The 18,999-nt window shown below is 42.8% G+C and overlaps 1 protein-coding gene across 5 annotated transcripts; it reads right to left on the reverse strand.

Moving 5' to 3' along the window:
* Positions 1-3,036: 3,036 nt before the first annotated feature.
* GZF1 (GDNF inducible zinc finger protein 1) lies at positions 3,037-18,352 on the reverse strand. Of its 5 annotated transcripts, none has more exons than XR_006416097.1 (7): positions 17,934-18,147; positions 14,051-15,414; positions 10,347-10,441; positions 9,295-9,462; positions 7,317-7,474; positions 5,759-6,340; positions 3,037-3,973 (listed from the first exon to the last, which is right to left on the reverse strand). XR_006416097.1 is itself a non-coding variant. In XM_044444295.1 (6 exons), exons 2-6 carry the CDS (start codon positions 15,394-15,396, stop codon positions 5,942-5,944), a joined length of 2,166 nt encoding a protein of 721 aa, XP_044300230.1. In that variant the 5' UTR covers positions 15,397-15,414; positions 18,309-18,352; the 3' UTR covers positions 3,037-5,941. The 5 variants fall into 5 exon arrangements, 2 of the variants coding, with proteins under 2 accessions (XP_044300230.1, XP_044300229.1); XR_006416096.1 differs by having other exon boundaries at positions 3,037-4,797; XR_006416095.1 differs by having other exon boundaries at positions 4,725-6,340.
* Positions 18,353-18,999: the final 647 nt, after the last annotated feature.

The following is an 18,999-nucleotide window of genomic DNA, read 5'->3' on the forward strand; positions in this document are numbered from 1 at the left end:
CAAGCACAAACAGAGTGAACTAGCAATTGCAGGCAGCCAAACATCTACTCTGTATTAGCATTGTAGACTCCTGGCTAATTGTTCCATCTCCATATGCTACATAAATAAGTCAGAGTTCAGATGGGAGAACGCTTGAGAACCTGAAGTGTACTGCTGGAGCTGTATTATGGCAAGAAGGACAAGCTGTATAAATAGGATAAAATAAAAATATATGCACATTTCTCTTCTCTTCCTTTTTGATGGACTTAGCTATTGGTTCATTTGTGGCACATCCCGTTGCTTGTATCCCTTAAAATAATTTGTGATGATATAAGTTTTGGCAGTGGCCATTGTTTTGGGTGTGTGCCCCTACCATGCCTGAATGTATCCTTGTCGTGCTACTTGCCAATTTCTTCATTAGCACCATCTAGTTATTGTGCTATCTTGCTCCAGCATTGTGGCAGCACAAAACACATCCTGTTTGAGAGCAAGCTGGCTTTTTAAATTTCTGTAGGACTTCCTTTGACCAAATGGTACAGGTCTCCAGAGTGCAATTTCCAGATCTCTTTGCTCGATAATGTGCATATACGCCATCCAAAAGGTTGCTGTACGTGGTGGAACCACATGTCTTCCTGCATTATATGCAGTAATCTAGCTTTGACCAACATGGTGCCCTCCAGTGTTTTGGACTTGAGTTTCCATCAGCCCCAGCCAGCCAGTGATGAGATATAATGGAAGTTGCATTCCAAAACACCTGGAGGAGACCATATTAGGGACGGCAGCATCCCATAATGGATTCAGAATGTGCAGAAGGCGCAAATGGCCTTTGTGGTACCAATCCCTTGTTGCAGATCGGTGTGGCAGCGGGAGGACTGCAAGCCAGTGGCTGTGCTTGCCCTAGCTGGCCACAGGACCCGTTTGACTGCTGTAGAGATGCAGCCTCTTTCTGTATGTGGGGAATCTGTGCCTCAGAGCTGAGGTTTAAGGCCACAGCTCTCAATAGCAGCTTCATGTGGCTTCCTTGGGAAATACCTTAAGCAAAACCTCACAGTGTTCCTGAGATATTTACAAGGCTCCCTCCAGTGCCATAGAGGTATTCTAGTGGACCTGTGCAAAATCACAGACAGAACTACAGTTCTCTTATTATGTCCTGGTACTGTATGTAGGAATGTGAACGGGATCTATTCACTGCTGACATTGTAAGGGCATCAGCCTGCTCACTTCCATGACACATGGAAGCTGCAAACCTTTGCTGCCTCTCCTGCATCTGTACTTATTCTGATAAGTCGTAAAATACGACTCTCCTGTTATAGATATGAAGTTCACAACTACCAGTGGGTCTGGGTTTGGTTGGTTCTTAACAGAAGGGGCTGTGGCAAAATCTGGAAGGTTTTCAGCTTTTTGGGCTCACTGCTTTATTATGAAAATTGTTATTAAATAGTGTGCTACCCACTGTGAAAACAAAATGTGTTTTTATTAATTCCCGTATCTTTTCTCCTCACCTAGCAGAGCCAGTTTGACTGGACTGAACTACCCTTGTGGGATCTGGACCTCTTTCTCAATTTCATAGATATATTAGAAGACTCCCTTAGCTGGAAGATGCTTCTTAACACTGCTTTGAGTCTTCCATCTATGTAGCCAAAACTGTGCCAGCCACACACAAGAGGTAATGGCAGATTTGCAAGGTTTGCTGATCTTCAGGAAAACACTGAAAGTTGGGAGGGAACCCAAAGCAGCACAGTAGCTCAGTGGCATGAGGTGTTGAAAGGCTAAAGGAAAAAATGGGTGAGTGGGGAAATGGAACAAAGTGTCTAGCAACTGAGAAGAGGCGCATAGATACATAAAATATAGAAAGATCTCTCACTAGCTGGAGAGGTCACTTCGTCGCTGAAAGAAGTTATTCTCAGGGACAGAGGTAGCTGCTGAAGTGCCATACCAACAAGCTAGCGCTACACTTTCAGTTCACCATAAATGTAAAAGAAAAAGGGAGATTCAAGTTTCTTGCTATATTTATCAATGTGTCAGCTCTGTCACCAAAAGTACCTGGAGCTTTCATGTAGAACCCAAGAAGGAAAGTTGCACCTTATCCCTAGAAAAAGTAATTTTAAACTTGATGACCTACAGTGGTGGCCACAATACTACAGGTGTTAGGCATGCCCACAGAACGCACAGTCACCACCAAAAGAGCTTGTATGGAGATTCAGGACACACTTGGAAAGAGAACACCACAACTATTACTGTGCTGTGTCCCATTTCTTTACTTTCACAAATAAGGCAGAAACTGTGGCTAAAGACCTTAATTCATCATTGTTCAATTTTTCTATTGCAGTTTTCACTTTTTGAACCGAATATTACACCGGGCTGACATATACTTTTTACTCACTGAAAAACTGCTGGGATCACAGTACAAAGGATATTACATTAGAACCCCTGCTACCCAAATGGCCATGGAAGTATATCCATACAGAAAGAACACTGCTCTGGAAACAGGTTTTGCTATTCTGCTTCCATTTGATGCAGATTGGTACAACTATGCAAAATAGTTAGGCAAATGCTGGCCTAATCTGTATGACAAAACCACCCACTGTGGCTAATTTACTGCCGGGAATCCCATGTAGTGCCAGGTGACCACAAATACCTACAGGTGCTCAGCTTGCCATACTGTGAAAACACAGGCTGCAGGGTATGAAAGTTACACCATCCTCAAATAGCCCATGGATTGTTTAGGGTTATTTAAAAGTTGTCTAACCCTCACAAACCCTTGCTGCCTGGTTTTGCAGCAAGCCAGGCAGCTGCAAGTGCCAAGCAGAAATGGTGCCTGTGGACACCAACAGGATATGACAGCCCCTGCGGGTAAACTAAACCATAATCAGCTGTTGTGATGTGCAGACAGCCACATTCATTCTCGCTTTAACACACCCCTGTCTCATTTTCTTAGGAAAATCTAAGAAATGTGGTATTTTCAGGTGAACAATATTTTGTCCAAGCAAATCACTTACAACGAGATGGCATGCATAAGGGATGGCATACAAGTTTTAAACGAACAAACAATGATGGCACTATTTAAACTTTTGTTTAATGGGGCTTATCAATTCATACAAGTTAACCCACTTTCACATCTTCAGAGTACAAAATAAGATCCTTACCTATAGGTACTAACAGAAGGATTTAAATATTTACTACAAACTTTTTGCAACTGGTCATTAAAATTCAACAGTTGAAAAGGAGCACAAGGCTTACAAAATAAATATGTAAATATAACCTCTTGGGAGTATTTCTAAGAATATCCCTTTTAGTGGATTAAATGAACAAGGAATAGATGGCAACGAACTGTTACTATGGGATTTACAAAAATTTGACACATTCCTGGACTGACCTTTTATTGCTTTGCCTTTCAATACATATCAGGGCAGTATCATGTTAGGCATTGTGGTGCATCAAAGTTGGCCTAGATCCCTTCCTGCCTGCCCCATGTGATTTTGAACTTGATGTAATAGACAGAAATGAATGAAAGCTTTGGAGGAGGCTAAATCTGGTACGCTTAATCCAGAGTGTAACTTTGCCTAAACACAAGGGAAGTTCTCTCTCAACCAATCCTGTCAAAAGCTTCCATATAGTGGTGGTGTGAGTGGGTACAGGGCCAAATGGACAAGTTAACCAGAGCAGAAAAGGCCACTGTTAAAACTTATGCTAAGTTGTTGCAAGCATCTCTTCAAAGGACCAAGGCAGTGAAAGACAAGCATAAAGAACCGGTTGACATCCATTATCATGTGAGCAGATATATGCTTGTGCAATAGGCTTGCTTCCTTCTGCCATGCTTCCCCAAATCTGCTCTGGAGGGTCCCCCAATTTTTTGCTACAGATGGGGGGGGGGGGCTAGGGAGATGCAGCAGATCTGGAGAAGGGAAGAAGTCTTTCCAACAAACATGTCTGTTTTTTCGGTGTGAAGACACAGCTGGATACAACTCGACATCAAGCCATAAAAGCAATTTCTCTGTATGAACAAAGGGAGAAAGGTATGACAAGCAGTATCCTTGCGTTTGAAAGGCAGTACTAACATTCTAATTGTTTTGTAAAACCCTGTCCTGTAACAACTTCCTAAACTAAAACACGCTGAACATTCATGAAAAGAAACATAGCTGAAAACAGATTCCATTAGCTCTTATGAGCAATGCTTCATTTGAGAGGTGTCGGTACCTTGGTGGGCATGGAAGATATACTCAAGTAATTATATTAATATGTCCTGTTGGAAGTCAGCTGAATGTCAGACTTAAATACATATTTTAATTTGGCACTTTTTCCTGAATTTAAAAATAAAAAGGCACAATATTGATGCATTTCTGGCTGCAACAAAGTAAGCCTTCCCTATGACTTCCATGAGGAGGAAAACACATTTTAAAAGCAAGTTGTGTTTTCTCAAATTTTGGCAGCTGCTTTGCCTTGGTCTACCTAGCAGCACTAAAGCTGCACTGAACAAACATTTCATGCTTACATTTTGTAAAAAATTAAGTTGGAGACCTAAAGAACTCGACTTGTCAAATGAATGTCAGCCATAATTTAGAATGTAGGTTCTTGCTGTAACTTGACCTTCCAATAAATTTGTGCAGCCTTTGGTATAAATACTTGTGAATACAAAACAAGAATATTTACCCAGATTTTTCAGGCCATTGCCAGAAACTAGATTCAAGAACATTTTATCAGATCTAATAGAGAAGCGAGAGAAGGGAAAAACTACAATAAATTACCTAGAGCAAGATGTGCCATCTTATTTGAGAAAACCACATTCAGTATTTTGGAGCGATCTATTCTAGTGGTATGCTGCCAAGGAAATATATCAGGTTAGAGAACACTATCTCCCCCAGCCAAATACACAATGACCAAAGGTGGGCACTGGGATCTGTAGAAAATGGGAAGAATATTAAGGCTTCCTGGGGAATGAACCATTTAGAAGTACAGTACCATCTGAATAAGTGCCACGCTGCAAGGAATGCATGAAGGGGAGAGGAATGCCTATGGCAGAGACAGAAGGTGTGCACGGGCATTCAAAACGATAGGGAGGGGCAAAAGAGCTGAGCCAGCTTGAAGAGTGCCAAGTACTTGGAAGGCCCGGCTACAGGGAAAGGCTGAGGAAATCCTTCCACAAATATTGACCCAGTTAAATTACTCTGAAACCTACTTCAGACTGAGAGTGCAGATTGATTATATGCGTTTTAGTGTTTTGGGAAGATAGTTGATATCATCTGAGGGGAACTGCTGTTCACACAGTGGGATTTTCCCCCTCCCTTTCCCTGCTCCCCCTGCAGCCTTTCTGAAATCTGTTCCAGATAGTACGTCAACCCACAGAAGATTTGGGGTGGGAAGGCTGAAGGGAGGCTGAGAGTGAACTTTTCCCTCTAGTGAATAGATCCAGTTAGATCCAGTCCGTGGCTGTACAAACATTTCCCAAAGTTTTCTGTTCAGAAAAGTGTGTCAAATATTTCACATTTCCTATTACCTGTTTAATATGAGGGTTTATTTTTCCTCACTTTTCCAAACAGCCCTACATTAAAACTGCATTAAGTGCTGGGTCCAGAGAGAGACTGTCTTATGTGTCCTATTCATTTGCATAGAATGCAGAGTTCAATATTATTTTAAAAAATCAGAATTACTCTCAAATTGGGCCACTGAAAAATATCAATAGCCAAATAAAACATTATATCATGGGAACGGAAGAGAGATTAAAAGAGTGATGAATCTTCGCCTAAACTGACTGTGTAATCTGAAACCCACTTTAACTTACAGAGACATGGGTGAAGAGTAGTTTTCTCTTCAAAATATGGGATGAGAACTGAATTCTTCAGTTAAGACAACTCCAGAAATATAGGTTTGAGGGGAAAGAGAGGACACTGGAAGCACCAGCTGCGAGCATTCATTATTCCTGTGCAGTCCATGGGCGCTCTCAGAGTCTACAATACTCAGCAGATTATTGTTGCGATGGAACTTCCTCCACAGCCAATGATGCTATTCTATATTCACCAAGGTGTGAAAGTGAGGGCTGAAGCGAGTCCGTCTGGGTGTGCAACACAGTGAGATCATGCAAAGCTGTGGCTATGGGGACTTCCTGGGACCCTGCTGTGCCCCCTGATTTGCAGTCTGTTACTGTGGGGGATCCACTTTCATGCAGAGCAGTTATGCTCCCCTGCACAGGAGCCAGACTTTGATAGTGTCCATTTTCAGACAACGACAGCAGCTTCTCTGTTATTTTGCAACGAGTCACATCATACTCTTCATCAGGAAGTTCTGTCTTATGATCTTCATCATTCTTAGAGGCTCCTTCAACGACTACAAGAAATGACTTCCAGGGTGTGTTCTTATCATGAATCTGCGGGGGTGGGAAAAACATACAAAATCCGCTATTGGCATTCATGGTATTTCAGAGCGCATTGTGCTCTTCTCATCCAGCTAGTTAACACTGTGCACAGACCACTAACTTGGTGCTTATTACTCAAGAAGTTAGCCACTTAACTACTCTCCTTGCAACCCATTTTGGTAAGGTATAGATTAATAAATAAAATCAAATAAAACAGTATGAATGACAGTTCCCCTTTGAGATTTATATTAAGCAAAAAGGAACCTAGGTCCAGCAACCTAAGCTTGCTCCTGGATAGATTAAAACCCATTTAAAAATGGCTGAAGCCATTAAAATATAAACAATTCATTCTGAGCAGCCAGGAGAGGGGGGAAGAGTCAAACCTGCTGAACTCAAAAGTAGAAGCAAGTCAGACAAGCTTGCAGTTTTACTCATTTAATTTATGAATAAATTACTCTCCCCATTTAAACCAAGGAATAGCTTTTCCTTTAATCACTTTTGAGATTTCAGGTTGCAAGAATCATGCTATATAGCTTTATGCATTACGTTCCCATGAGACGACCACTAGGAAAAACTGATGTATACCTGGGCATCACATTAAGTCCCATTAAATAAACAAAAGGAGGAAAGAGTGTTGGGACTGGCAAGCTTGGGGGTCTATCACCCCTCTTCCAGTGTACTGAATTGCCATGGCAATCATGGAATCCCTGCTTTAGTAGCATCTCTAATCATGTACCCAGCAATTCACTTACATAAGGCTTCTTCAATGCAGGGAAGTGGAAAGAGTCTTGGTTAAGATTTACACACAAAAGAGCCATTCATTAGAAGCTCCACTTCTGCTGTCACTCTTCAGATGACAGCTAAGCTCTCTCATGGAGTTCACACTGAGTTGCCCACCCCTTTCCTTAAGTTTATCATGAATATGTACTTCTAGAAAGTGTAACATGAGATAGCTCCCCATAGGAGAGGTACCTCTTCCCTTCCTTACCGAGGTGTGCCGCCGAAGAGTAGATTTGTCAGTAAACGTTCGCCCACAGGCATTGCACATGAATGGCTTCTCCCCAGTGTGGATCCGATGGTGGCGCTGCAGGGCATTGAGCTGAGTAAACTGTTTGCCACACTGATCGCAACAGTAGGGACGCTCACCTGCAACCCAAAGCACACAATTTCTATTGCATTTTAGCTGCATTCTTGCAGAAACCCTGGATTACTATTTGAAGGTAGGCAAGGATAGCAAGAATTCACTAGAGAACATTTTCAAGATCCTGAGCTTGCCTCAAATACACCTTAGGATAAAGAAAAGTACAAGTAGTCTGTATAATCCAAAACTCAGTTGATATGAACAGGGCCTATGATTTCTATGGAGCAATGTCAGTTTATCACCGGAGGTGGCTGATCATTATGAAAGCACTGCTGATCAATTTTACTCCCCACCCCCATTTCAAAATCTATCTATATAAATCTGGTATATCACTGATACTGCACTGCATTCTTCTCATTTCTCACATTGAGGAGGTGTTTGATATCACCTGAAGTGGTTAAAGGTATTATGCATTATTTGTGAAGTGGCTAAAACACAAGATATTCTACGCAAATTACAAGACCTGTTCAATTGGCTTACAACCTACGTTTTAAAAATAATATTTTTAATTAACTTAATAACAATAGGTAACTAATAAAACATAAATCACAATAAAGGAAAACAGCATAATTTGAGGATACAAGGTCTAACAGCAATGAACCTGAAGAATGCCAAAACTGAAAATAGAAGAAAAAAATTAGAGAAGAAGGTTAAGCAGGAGCTAGAAAAGGAATATGTTTGAAGGTAAGTGAAAGAATCTTAAATTGAAAACCAAGAGAAAGTGGTAGCCAGTGATAAGCAATTTGTGCAGAAGCGAAATTTCCACTTTCCATTTGTGAAGAGGAAAGTGGAAGCAGAAGCAAAACACAAACAAAAGGCTTAAGCTGGGAATAGAAAAGAAGAACTAAAAGAACAACACAGTGGAAGAAACAACCAAGGAGGAACTACCATTTTTAGAGCAGCTAAAAGTACACATTCAAAGCTGAAGGACAAGAGAAGAAAATATTCATCTAGTACCACTGGCAAGATGCAAAATTCCCTTAACCATTCCATCATCTTCTCACCTCCCATTCCCTGTATTAATGTAATCACATTTCTTCCAGTAATACAATTTGATGCTGAGAGACCCAGCAGAGTGGTAGCAAGTCTGTGAGCTAGGATTTTAAATCCCATGTCCAAGTTCCCAACGTAGGCAGCTAATCATGGAAGTTTCCCAAGCATGGTGGACAGCTCTCATAACCACAAAGTGACCGTGGAACTGCACGCCTGTATATGCAGGACCTGAACAAACTTCTCAGCAGACTGTAGTATCTATTGCTAACTGGAGGCTAAAATGCCGGGGTTAGTGGCATCTCTGTGTAGACAAAGAACAAGCAGGAACAGTCCCATAGACTGGGGACCTGCTAATCCGAGCCATGGAAGTACATGTTCTAATCTGACAAAACAGATTAGTCATGTGAACAGGGAAAACGGAAAAAAGCAGGAACCAGAAGGGCAAGTTAACTGAGGAGAAAAAGGACAGATCAGCTGATGATAGAGTCCAGAGGCTAGATAAATGTGCAGGGTTGTAAACACGGAAAAGCCAGCTATGTCTCTTGGAGATGAGGCAGCTGACAAAAACCGTCTGCTGAAGCCTGCACAAAGCATGACTGAGGAGCCTTGTGTTTTACCAGAGATATGTTCAGGATTATAATCTTTTCTCTCCAGGTCAGCTTTTGCCACAGTTTTTGAATACTGCTAACAGAATGACCAGGGAAGGTAACATTTGAAGGTTTTGAAACATTTTGGTTTATAAACAGTAAGCATAGATATTAAGAATAGGTCTTCCCAGAGAAGGTTTGAAGGCAGACCTCCCCCACATCAAGTGTGACCTTTTACTTCCTACCTGTATGAACTTTGATGTGCTGATACAGCGAATTCCTCTGTGCAAATGTTCGGAAGCAAACTTCACATTTAAACGGCTTGGACCCAGTGTGGATGCGATTGTGGTGTTTCAGATACTCCTTAGAGGCAAAGCTCTTCCCACATGTTTCACACATGAAAGGTCGTTCCCCTATACCACACAGGAATTGGAGGAGAACAATGAAAAAGGTTATTTTAAGCCACTGACTGTAAGCACAACAAGCAGGTGTGGGAGTAACATGATGGGATTCAGAACACTGAAATCACGTCAGCCATGCAGATTTCCCTTTGCAGCATTTCTGGTTTTATTCTCTGAGCTGCAGATCCAGTAACAGTTGTCGAAGGACAGAGAGGAGGGGAGAGGTTGCAGCAACCTTCTGCACCAACACAAGGTCACAGATTTTGCTGGAAGCAAACTAATCCAGAATGTCATACCAACACCGACTCACAGTATAATGGAATTGCATAATGCCATTGTGCAGCTCAGAGCTGGACCAAGGGCTTTACGTCACAGAGTAGTGTCAGTCCTTCCACACACCATCCTCAAGATCCACTGTTCACTACAGGGTAGTCTTCCTTAATTAACTGAAGACCAAGTAACTAATGGTAAAGTCTTTCTTCTGAAGGCAGGTGCAACCAAATATTGATGTTAGGAAAAAAACCAGCATCTTCTCCAAGGGGTAACAATAATGTGTGGCTTGACTGAATCTACACTCACTCTGTTTGAGAAAACCTCACATTCCCAATGAAGAATCAAACATGCCAGCCATTATATAGCAAAAGTATTAATTTTTATTTTACTTTTTGCTTTTGTCACCTACACCTGCTGTACCATCTATTACAGATATTACATTTTGGCCTACAATTTCTATAGCCAATAGGAGGATGATGGGAGTTCACAGACTACAATATTCCAGAATCAACACAAAGGCACTCACTGCACCTTGCTCTTTGGGGACAACACAGGCACAGATTTAAAGGAAACTGGTGCATGAAAAAAGCCAGAGTGTAACAGAGGCAAGTTGATACCCATACCTGTGTGACATCTTTTATGATATATAAGCATGTGATTCTGTGTGAATTTTGCCCCACAATCACTACAAACAAAAGGCTTTTCACCAGTGTGGATTCTGAAATGAAAAAAACAATACAAATTAAGGCAGGTAGAGCACTTGCTCCTCCTCTTCTCTAAGCAGTTACCAGAGATCCACATTCTACTATATCAACTGGGGTTATTCTTGTCCTTCTCAATCCAGCCATGGGATCCCTCCACTTCCAATAACCTGGAAATCTCAATGAAACCCCAAAAGAAGTGCACTGCATCTACCTGAGTGTGAAACACCCAGGGCAACAGGTGATACCACACAGAAGTCTTCTGCAGGTACACTGGTCTTGATGGATGCCAGGGCCAAGTAACAATTAACATTAACCAGACATTCTGAGTTAGACTCAGTTAATAAGAACCAGCCTGAATAATAAATACATAAATCAGTCCAAGCAAGAAATATACTCCTATACGTGATCTAATAAAATGTTTAACTTCAGCATCGATAATTTCCCCCCACCTGGTCTCATTCTCTAGGAGCAAAAAACTAGCAGTGCTATAAAACAAGAATAGGACAATAGCAACAACAAAACTGGTTAAGAATTAGCTATTAATTAGCATAATCACAAATTAAATGTCACAAATGTTTTCTTTAAAACAAACAGAAAATTATGAACAACAATAGTAATACAGTTTCAGTAATATGAGATTTTTTCCCTCGGAGAGAAAAATCCAGCAGGGTTCTATGGCATTCCCATATTTTGGCTTCCAAAAATGAAGGGAAATATTGTGCTTGGAGGGAAGCCATTGCACCAATAACAGTTTGGTTTTATTCTCTCAAATAAGAAAAAACCCACTACATTTGAAATTAATCATAAGCTGTGTAGTTACTGGCACATCATTTCTTCCACTGGGCCTGTTCTCAATGGTTGAGCAAAAATGGCTCTACAAACAAGAGGCAGCCTTCTTCAGAGTATCAAATAGTTTGGCAAGAGATCGTCCTCCCTCAAAAAACACCAGGCAAAGTCTTCCAAAGCACACTACTAAAAGTATTATGATTACTGAGTGAAGCTAATAATCAAGGATGATTTCAGCCAAAGCATCTGAACTAAGTAATGAGCGTAGGGCACCTAGGTGCTCCACAAAGCCCTTCTGATTTTTTCCAGGGTTTTATACGAAGGATGCCTCTATTTTCTAGAGCTGGTTTGCACCTATCTTATCCTAGAAGAAGAAAGATGACTCGTACAGAAGGACTGGCTTCTCATTCCCCTGTGTGTACTTTCCATGCTGCTCCATGGTAGGCAGTGTTAAAGCTGAGAAAGCAATGGGAACACTTTCTCTGAAGGAACATTTTCCCACTAGAAAGTTATATGTTGCTTTTGAAGATATAACTGATTCTAATATTCTCCGTAACCCTGGATCTGAAAGTAGAAAACACAAATCCATGCTTGTTGATCTGTGCTTCGTAAGAGGTAGAAAACCAACCAGCTACTGTGCATACCTCCTGAAAAATCATGAACTGAACTACCTATCAGGCAGAAGCCCTGCTGATGAAGAGCGCAACCCATGCTACTATGCAGCCAACAGCTGGGTTTGGATGTCCTTCTAAACCACATGGGTTTAGGAGGGCAATGAAAATAAGGCCAGCTCCTCCTGGGCTTGGATGCACCCCACTCATCCCCTCTCTGGCTACTGGATATTCCCCAGCTCTGATTGTTGAACCAGACTGCCACACAGCATGCCACATGTGGTTGTGCCATAATGGCATCACCCTGTTTGTGGTTGTGTTTTCAATCACTTTATTTTTTTTTTTATTTGCAGTCTTGGCCTCCTGTCCTGAAAGTTCTGCTATGACCTAAGGGATTACTTTTTGTACCAATGCAAGTATGTGATACTTGCTGCGTCTTAGAACGAAGTTCCTTCATTGGCCGTTTTCTTACCCAGTAACCCAGTTCAGATATTAGTGGACCCTGTTATTTGCCTCATTTCACTTGTAGCCTAGTACGAGTGACATCCTCCTCCCTTCCTCTGCATGTCTCTTCCACACACACCACTCTTCTGCTTTTGCAGTGAAACCCAGCTGAGTTCTTCCCAGAAACCTTGCTATCAAACACAATGACTGGGTTTGCACGACATAATGCACAGTGGATTAATATATCATGAGAACCTGGATATATTAATGGGTTAATTTTTGGATTAGAAGTCACCCTGAAAAGCCATGGCTTCCTTTAGGTTTCTTTCACCCATGATGGGTTGGCATGATTGTTTGAACCTTGGCAAATGTCCCCATTGTGGGTACAGGGAAGGGAAAAGCAGTAAAAATAATAAAAATATGAACATATTTGTGCAATTTTCAGTGGCTGAAAATATAAAAACCACCCCAACTGTGATTTTTCTGAGGTGCCAACAGCCAACCCCCCAAATGGCAGCAAACAAAAAGGAATAGTGATTGAAGTGGGGAAGAGGCAAGGGATCTAGATGGAGGACAAGCAGGGAAGGAGGGCAAGCATACCCCATGGTGAGTGCCCGTGGGTTGTTTCCTGATCCACACCATGCAACTTATTTGCAGCCTGGCTTCGCATGACATGCAAACACACCCACATGGTTGTTTTAAAGGAAGAATGGGAATGCCACTGGATTCCGAGTAAGGCCTCTCTTCTTTAGTGGCCTTTGCCAAGAGGGCACAATGATGATGCATCATGCTGAAGAGACGTTGCACAGAAGAGATTGCCCTCATCATGCCAGGAGCTCAGCATGGTACATTCAACACCATGATTTCATGTAGCAGTTTGGTGAGCTTTAGCAATAGTATCTGCATCCATCCCTTTGGGAGCAGGAATCAAACCATTAATGAAGTAGTGGCCACTATTCTCTAAGTCAAACGCACTGCATTGTGATTCCATTCTAGAGCTAACAGTACAGGTCTGTTAAAGCAGCTAGTGTAGAAACAATTGAGCTGGTTAGGGATCAACATTTCAAAATCTGGGACAGTCCAGCCCACATTTTTCAGAAACAGCTTTACAAGACTAAACTTCTAAATTTCCCCATCATAAATACGAAGTATGGAAAGTGGATAATGTAACCAAGTCTAAGAAAGTCAATAATGTTGTGAGCCTCTGGTAGCAAGCCAAGTAGTATCCAGGCAATTCTTAGACAAAATTACACAAATTGGATTTCAGGCCTGTTTTTTACTTCTACAAAAAATAAAAGAACATTATGCTCATCCAAGATCTGTTCTCAAAACAAGCCATCTTATAGCGAATTTTTAGAATGTTTACATTTCGTAGAATTTCTAAAGGCTCTTGTAATGCATTTTACCAAACCAGATAGCAAAAATCGAACCCTCACTGAACTGTTTGAAGCCCTTTATACATTTATTTAATCTACATTTCCGAAACTCTAAAATGCCAGTGTATTAAATAGGATTCTCATGTTACAGGTTCCTTGAGAAAGTTTTAAATTTATGCCAAACTCTTTTGAATAACATAAAATGTTGAGCCCATATTTTGAGTGTGATCATGACAGCATCAGCCTCTTTCCTCCAAAGCAAAGAATCCATATTACTGGAAATATTATGAGAGACTTTCCAAATCCTGTTATGCCCATTTGACTGCTGGCAAGCTGCCCTAGGATAGAGGGGAGTTACCTTTTGCCCAGAAATTTAGCTAATAAGGCCAGTTAAGTCTGTTCATACCTCATGTGTGTTTTAAGTGCCGAAGGCTGAGAAAACTTAGCCTCGCACTCTGTGCACCCATAAGGCTTGTCGCCTGTGTGTGTCCTTTCGTGAAGCCTCAAGGCCGTTTTGGAGCTCAAACCCTTTCCACACTGTAGGCAGTGATGTCGCTCCCCACCACCCTCATGAACCTGCAGAATGTGCCGCTTGACGTCCTTCTTCCTCTTGAACTTCTTGCCACAGAGCTCACATGGGAAGTGGCGCTCACTGCTGTGAACATGACGCTGATGGCTTTTGAGGTTGCACCGGTTGGCAAAAGTCTGGCCGCAGGTTTCACAACGATAAATAATTTCAGCTGCAATCCCATGGCTGTGCTTTATGTGCTTCAGAAAGCTCTTCTCATACAGGAATTCTCGGGCACAAGTGCTGCAGGTAAAGTTGCCACCACGGTTCTTTTTATCATCCTCCATTTTAATCAAGTTTTCTCCCAGTTCCCCTGTGCCATCGCACCCCTGGTGTTCAGGCTTCACACTGCTGGGCACTTGCTCCTTCTCCTCCTTCTCGCCTTCCTCGGGCATGCTGTGGTCTTTGGAGAGCCTGCTCTCTTCTTCCGCAACAGCCTCAGCATACTTTTGCTGCTCTCTCAGGCGCCTTGTGTACTTTTTCTTGGGTATTTCCACAAAGACTTTCCTGCCTGCCAGTCTTCCACTGGCCCTCCGGATTTTGACACAGGGTGTCTTCAGGGCTTCTTTCTTTTTGTCTAACTTTTCCTTTAATTTAGCAGTGGGTGCTTCAAGATCATCTCCATCTCTGGGCCTTTCAAGAGGAGATTTTGCAAGGTAATCTGTGTTGTCAACTTGTGTTTCAGTGACTGCCTTTGGCTCATGTAAACTACTTGGCTGGGCTCCACTTTCCTCTTCCGCATCCTGTGATTCAGAAAAATTCTGTAACTCCAATAACACGGATTCGAGCATTTGCTTCTTTAGTTGAAAACAGGTTTCTGACAAATCTAAGCACTTGAGCTTCTCAGCTATTTCCAGCATACGCTGAACCCGATCTTCTTCTACCTCCACCCTGGCAGTATAGACAAACTCAAGAAAAGACGCAAAGTCTGCCACCTGGACTTCATTCAATAATACATTTGTTCTTGGTCCATCCATGCCCTTTTCATTAAGAAACACTTCTTTAAAAAACTTGCTTGTTGCTGCCAGGACAGCTTTATGCGCAACAAACTCTGCCCGGACACCCTGATATTCCACACTCACAGTCACATCACAAAGGTGACCTAGGAGACGCAGCTGGTGCATTTCATTCAGAAGGTTGATTGGTGAAGATTTTGATTCCAAAATAACAGCATTACTTTCCATCTTCTTCTTTTCTAAAAGCTGTAAATAACATCATCACCACATGTTAATTGTATGCCAGGGAAACATTATCAAGGATGAAAAGATGATCAATTATTAAGGAACACTGAGCGCACAATCCAACTGAGACAACTGTCAGTCTCTGAACTTGGGATGCTGATGATGACTCAACAGAGAACAGAAGTAGCAGCAGATGTGATTGTCACCTCCTTGCTCCTCCTACTTTTCATTTTTGCTAGATGGCCATCTTTGGTAACCTAGCGGGGATGCTTTGTAGGGCAGGGGCAAGGAAGCAGGCAGCAGAGGACACAGGGTATGTTGTACTCTGCCCTGTACAAGGTCTTCCCCTTCCAGTCCCCATTTCCCCCTCTCCAAGATTGAGTTCCCAATCAGAGAGCTCAATACAACTTTTTGTGGGGGTAGAAAGGGGCTTATTGTCTCCTTGGTTCACATTTATGCAGGCTTCAGAATTCCTCACCACCCTTTTCCCTTCCTGCCAGCAACTACCAAGCATCCATCACTAAGTTCTGGATAAGGATTCCTTTTCCAGATTTTCTTTTGCATTCCTCTTTAGCTATTTCAGATCTCTGCTGCACAGGTGGCTGCTTATTTCAAGTTGCAGGTTTCCATATGTTCTGGCCTACTACTATCATCAGTCCTAGCCCACACAGCCAATAGTGAGGGATGATGGGAGGTCTGACCCAAAACTTCTAAGGCAACAACTCCCCTTCCTACTTACTCCAGAATTGACCCACTCATCTCCCACATGTCTCCAGTCCCATTTCCTTTTAATGGACTGTTTTCTTTCAGTGCTTTGTTTTTTACTCATCCTTCCTCTAGGCTCCTGCTTTCTAAGTCTACCCCTTATTCTGTTCGCCTTCCTTCAGGCACCTTACCAGCAAGCTCCTGTTTCTTTAACTTCAAGGATCTTTTTTTTTCACATGAATCCTCAAATTCTGTCTGTCCACACAGCACCTTCTGTCTGCAAATTCTGTGGAAGTGTCCAGTGTGGCCAAAATAGCCTCATATCCACCACTGAAGCCTCACTGTTTATGAATAGCCACTCCAGAAGCTCTGCTGAAAGATGAGCTCCACTGGACTCTTCTTGGCTCAGCTGTCATCCAGCAGCAGCCAATCCATCAGGATGAAGCATATGGACAGAAAGGGAGCAAAGCTCTTCCATTGGCTCTATGGAAGGACTAATTCCATTTCATTTGCTCTTTCCCTGTTTCCAGGCCAGCTGGTCATTATAAGAATTATTACATGACATAAAGAACTGCAGCCCAAGTTTGCATGTTTTTCTGTTCCCTCAATACCACTTTCCTTTCGGGTCATGATTTTTAGATTGTAAGCCTACAGGAAGGAATTGTTTTGTTTTTATTAATCTTATCTGAGCTGCTCTGGAAGCCTTTTCAGCTGAAACCCAGGGCAAAAAAGTCTTAAATGACTAGATGGATGTTGCTGCTATTGAAGCAGTTAGAATGGTTCTGAACATTTTTTGCAGAATGGGCCAATTTGAATCAACAAAATTTAAATCATAATTTAAATTTAAAAAGGGGCAGATTTAGATCAAGTTTCTCACTGAGGCTTCTTTGTATATTCTTAAACAATGGTGCAGGGGTTTTTTTTACAACTAAGTGGAGTATTATTTAAATCGAGTTGGGCATCTTGCAGCCTGACATCATCTGGAGGGTCACAAGTTGTCTATCCAACTTACACTGCTATATCATTCTTAAAACCAGATCTTGCATTTTGTTTGTCCATTAGATATGTATTTTAGGCATTCCTTTCCTACAGAGGAAATGTCTTCAAAATATTCCTTATGACCAGTAGCCATGTCCAACCTATCTCACAGTGTGGTTATTGTAAGGATAAGATCAAGAGGAAGAGAAGAATTACTATGTAAGCCACCCTGAATTCCTTGAAAGGAAAAGGTGGGATTCAGATATAATAAATAAATACAAGAAACCATGTACTTGACAATTTTGCCTCTCTCTGATTACATTTTGACATATTTTCACCAATGAACCCTTCATTTCACAACTCTTGGAGATCACCCAGAGAACCTGGAAAATGGAAAGGTGCTTCTTATGCTGGGCTTTCCTTTCCCTTTTCTATGGTATTTTACAGCCCCACCACCAGTGCTTACTACAAAAGCCAACCAAAAAGAAGAAAAAGTAGCTCTTCTTTTTTTATATAGTACTCTGTAAATGAGGAAAATGCCTTTTCTTCTGTGACTTGTGGTTTTTTGGAATTGCACCCAATTGCAACGTCCTGCTAAAACTAGCAGTAAAGCAAAGAGACAGACAATCCCTTCATTCTTTCTTTCACAATTGTGAGTGCAGCTCTCAGAAGGGGAGGAAATATATATCACAGCCTGTTTCCATGCAGCTGAAGAGATTCTTCACCCCTTGCTACTCTTCACCCCAGACTTCCTCTCCCTGCATCTGTTGCCTCCCTCTGTACATTTTTCAGATTGCAAGCGCCAAACAGCAAAGCACTGTTTCTCAGATTCAGCACGCACAGGAATATGCCCTTACTTTTTTGTAAGGCGTCATGTCCACTGACAGAGCTGCATAAAGAAATGCCACTATTACTGGGGCCTGGGGCCGTCAGTGTCAGGAACCGCACGGACAGATGGCCTTCTTGGCTCGTCAGCACATCATCGGTACCTTGTAGAAGTGATCAGCCCTTTTCTTCCCCAGTCTCCCCGTGGCGACGTTACGGAACAGAATCCTCACCCCCACCCACCGCACCCCCGACGAAAGCAGGACACTTCTTCGCCGCCGCCTCTGTCCAGCCCCCGAGAAGAGCGCTGTGCCGCTTCCCCTCTCCGTTTATGCGAAGGAGGGGACTCTCGCTTACCCTACCCCTGCGAGGCGCTGCGAGCCAACTGCACCCTTCTTGACACTCACCGGGCAGCCCCACTTCCGGCCAGCCGAACAGCCTCAGGGCAGGAAGGCGCTCATGACTCTCCCACATCCGGCAGCGGCTGCACCTCCGCCCCTCCCAACCTTGTGACGTCCGACGCATCACTATGGTGTCAGTCGCTAGGAGGAGGAGGAGGAGGTGAACGTAGAGGAAAGATATGAGAGCAGCGGGACGAAAGGCGACGCGGCCGTATTGGCACCTGCGCCAGCCTCAGTTCCAGCAAGAATTCTTACCGTTCCATGGCTACAACGCCGGCCCAAGACACGTTTATCAGACAATCGTAGCCTGCGTGGCTTTTAAATGAATGCCGGAAGTTTATGTTGCGCCTTGCGACTGAAGCCTCTTTCCATGGGAAGAAGCCAGTGGCGTGTATATCAAGCGACGGGATCTCCCCCCCAAACCCGCCCAAGTGGCGACGGTTACCAGGCAACGGCTCCCTCTGCTCCGGCGCTCAAGAACTACGTGTCCTTCATGAGTTGCTCCTTCTTTATATCTGCTTCGGCAGTCGGCCGGGAGGTGAGCACCCTTGTCGGCATGCCTTTCCAAATGTGCCTCCTGGTGTGCAGAAAGCAAAGCGTGCTCGCGGCCGGGAAAGAGCTAATTAGCTAAGCTAAACTTCTCCGTGGAGGTTTTTCATGGGGTGGAACGGAAGCACATAAGCCGACCCTCTCTCGT

The sequence above is a fragment of the Varanus komodoensis genome, unplaced genomic scaffold (genome assembly GCF_004798865.1).
Source record: "Varanus komodoensis strain SLA01 unplaced genomic scaffold, ASM479886v1 scaffold44_3, whole genome shotgun sequence".
Lineage (NCBI taxonomy): Eukaryota > Metazoa > Chordata > Lepidosauria > Squamata > Varanidae > Varanus > Varanus komodoensis.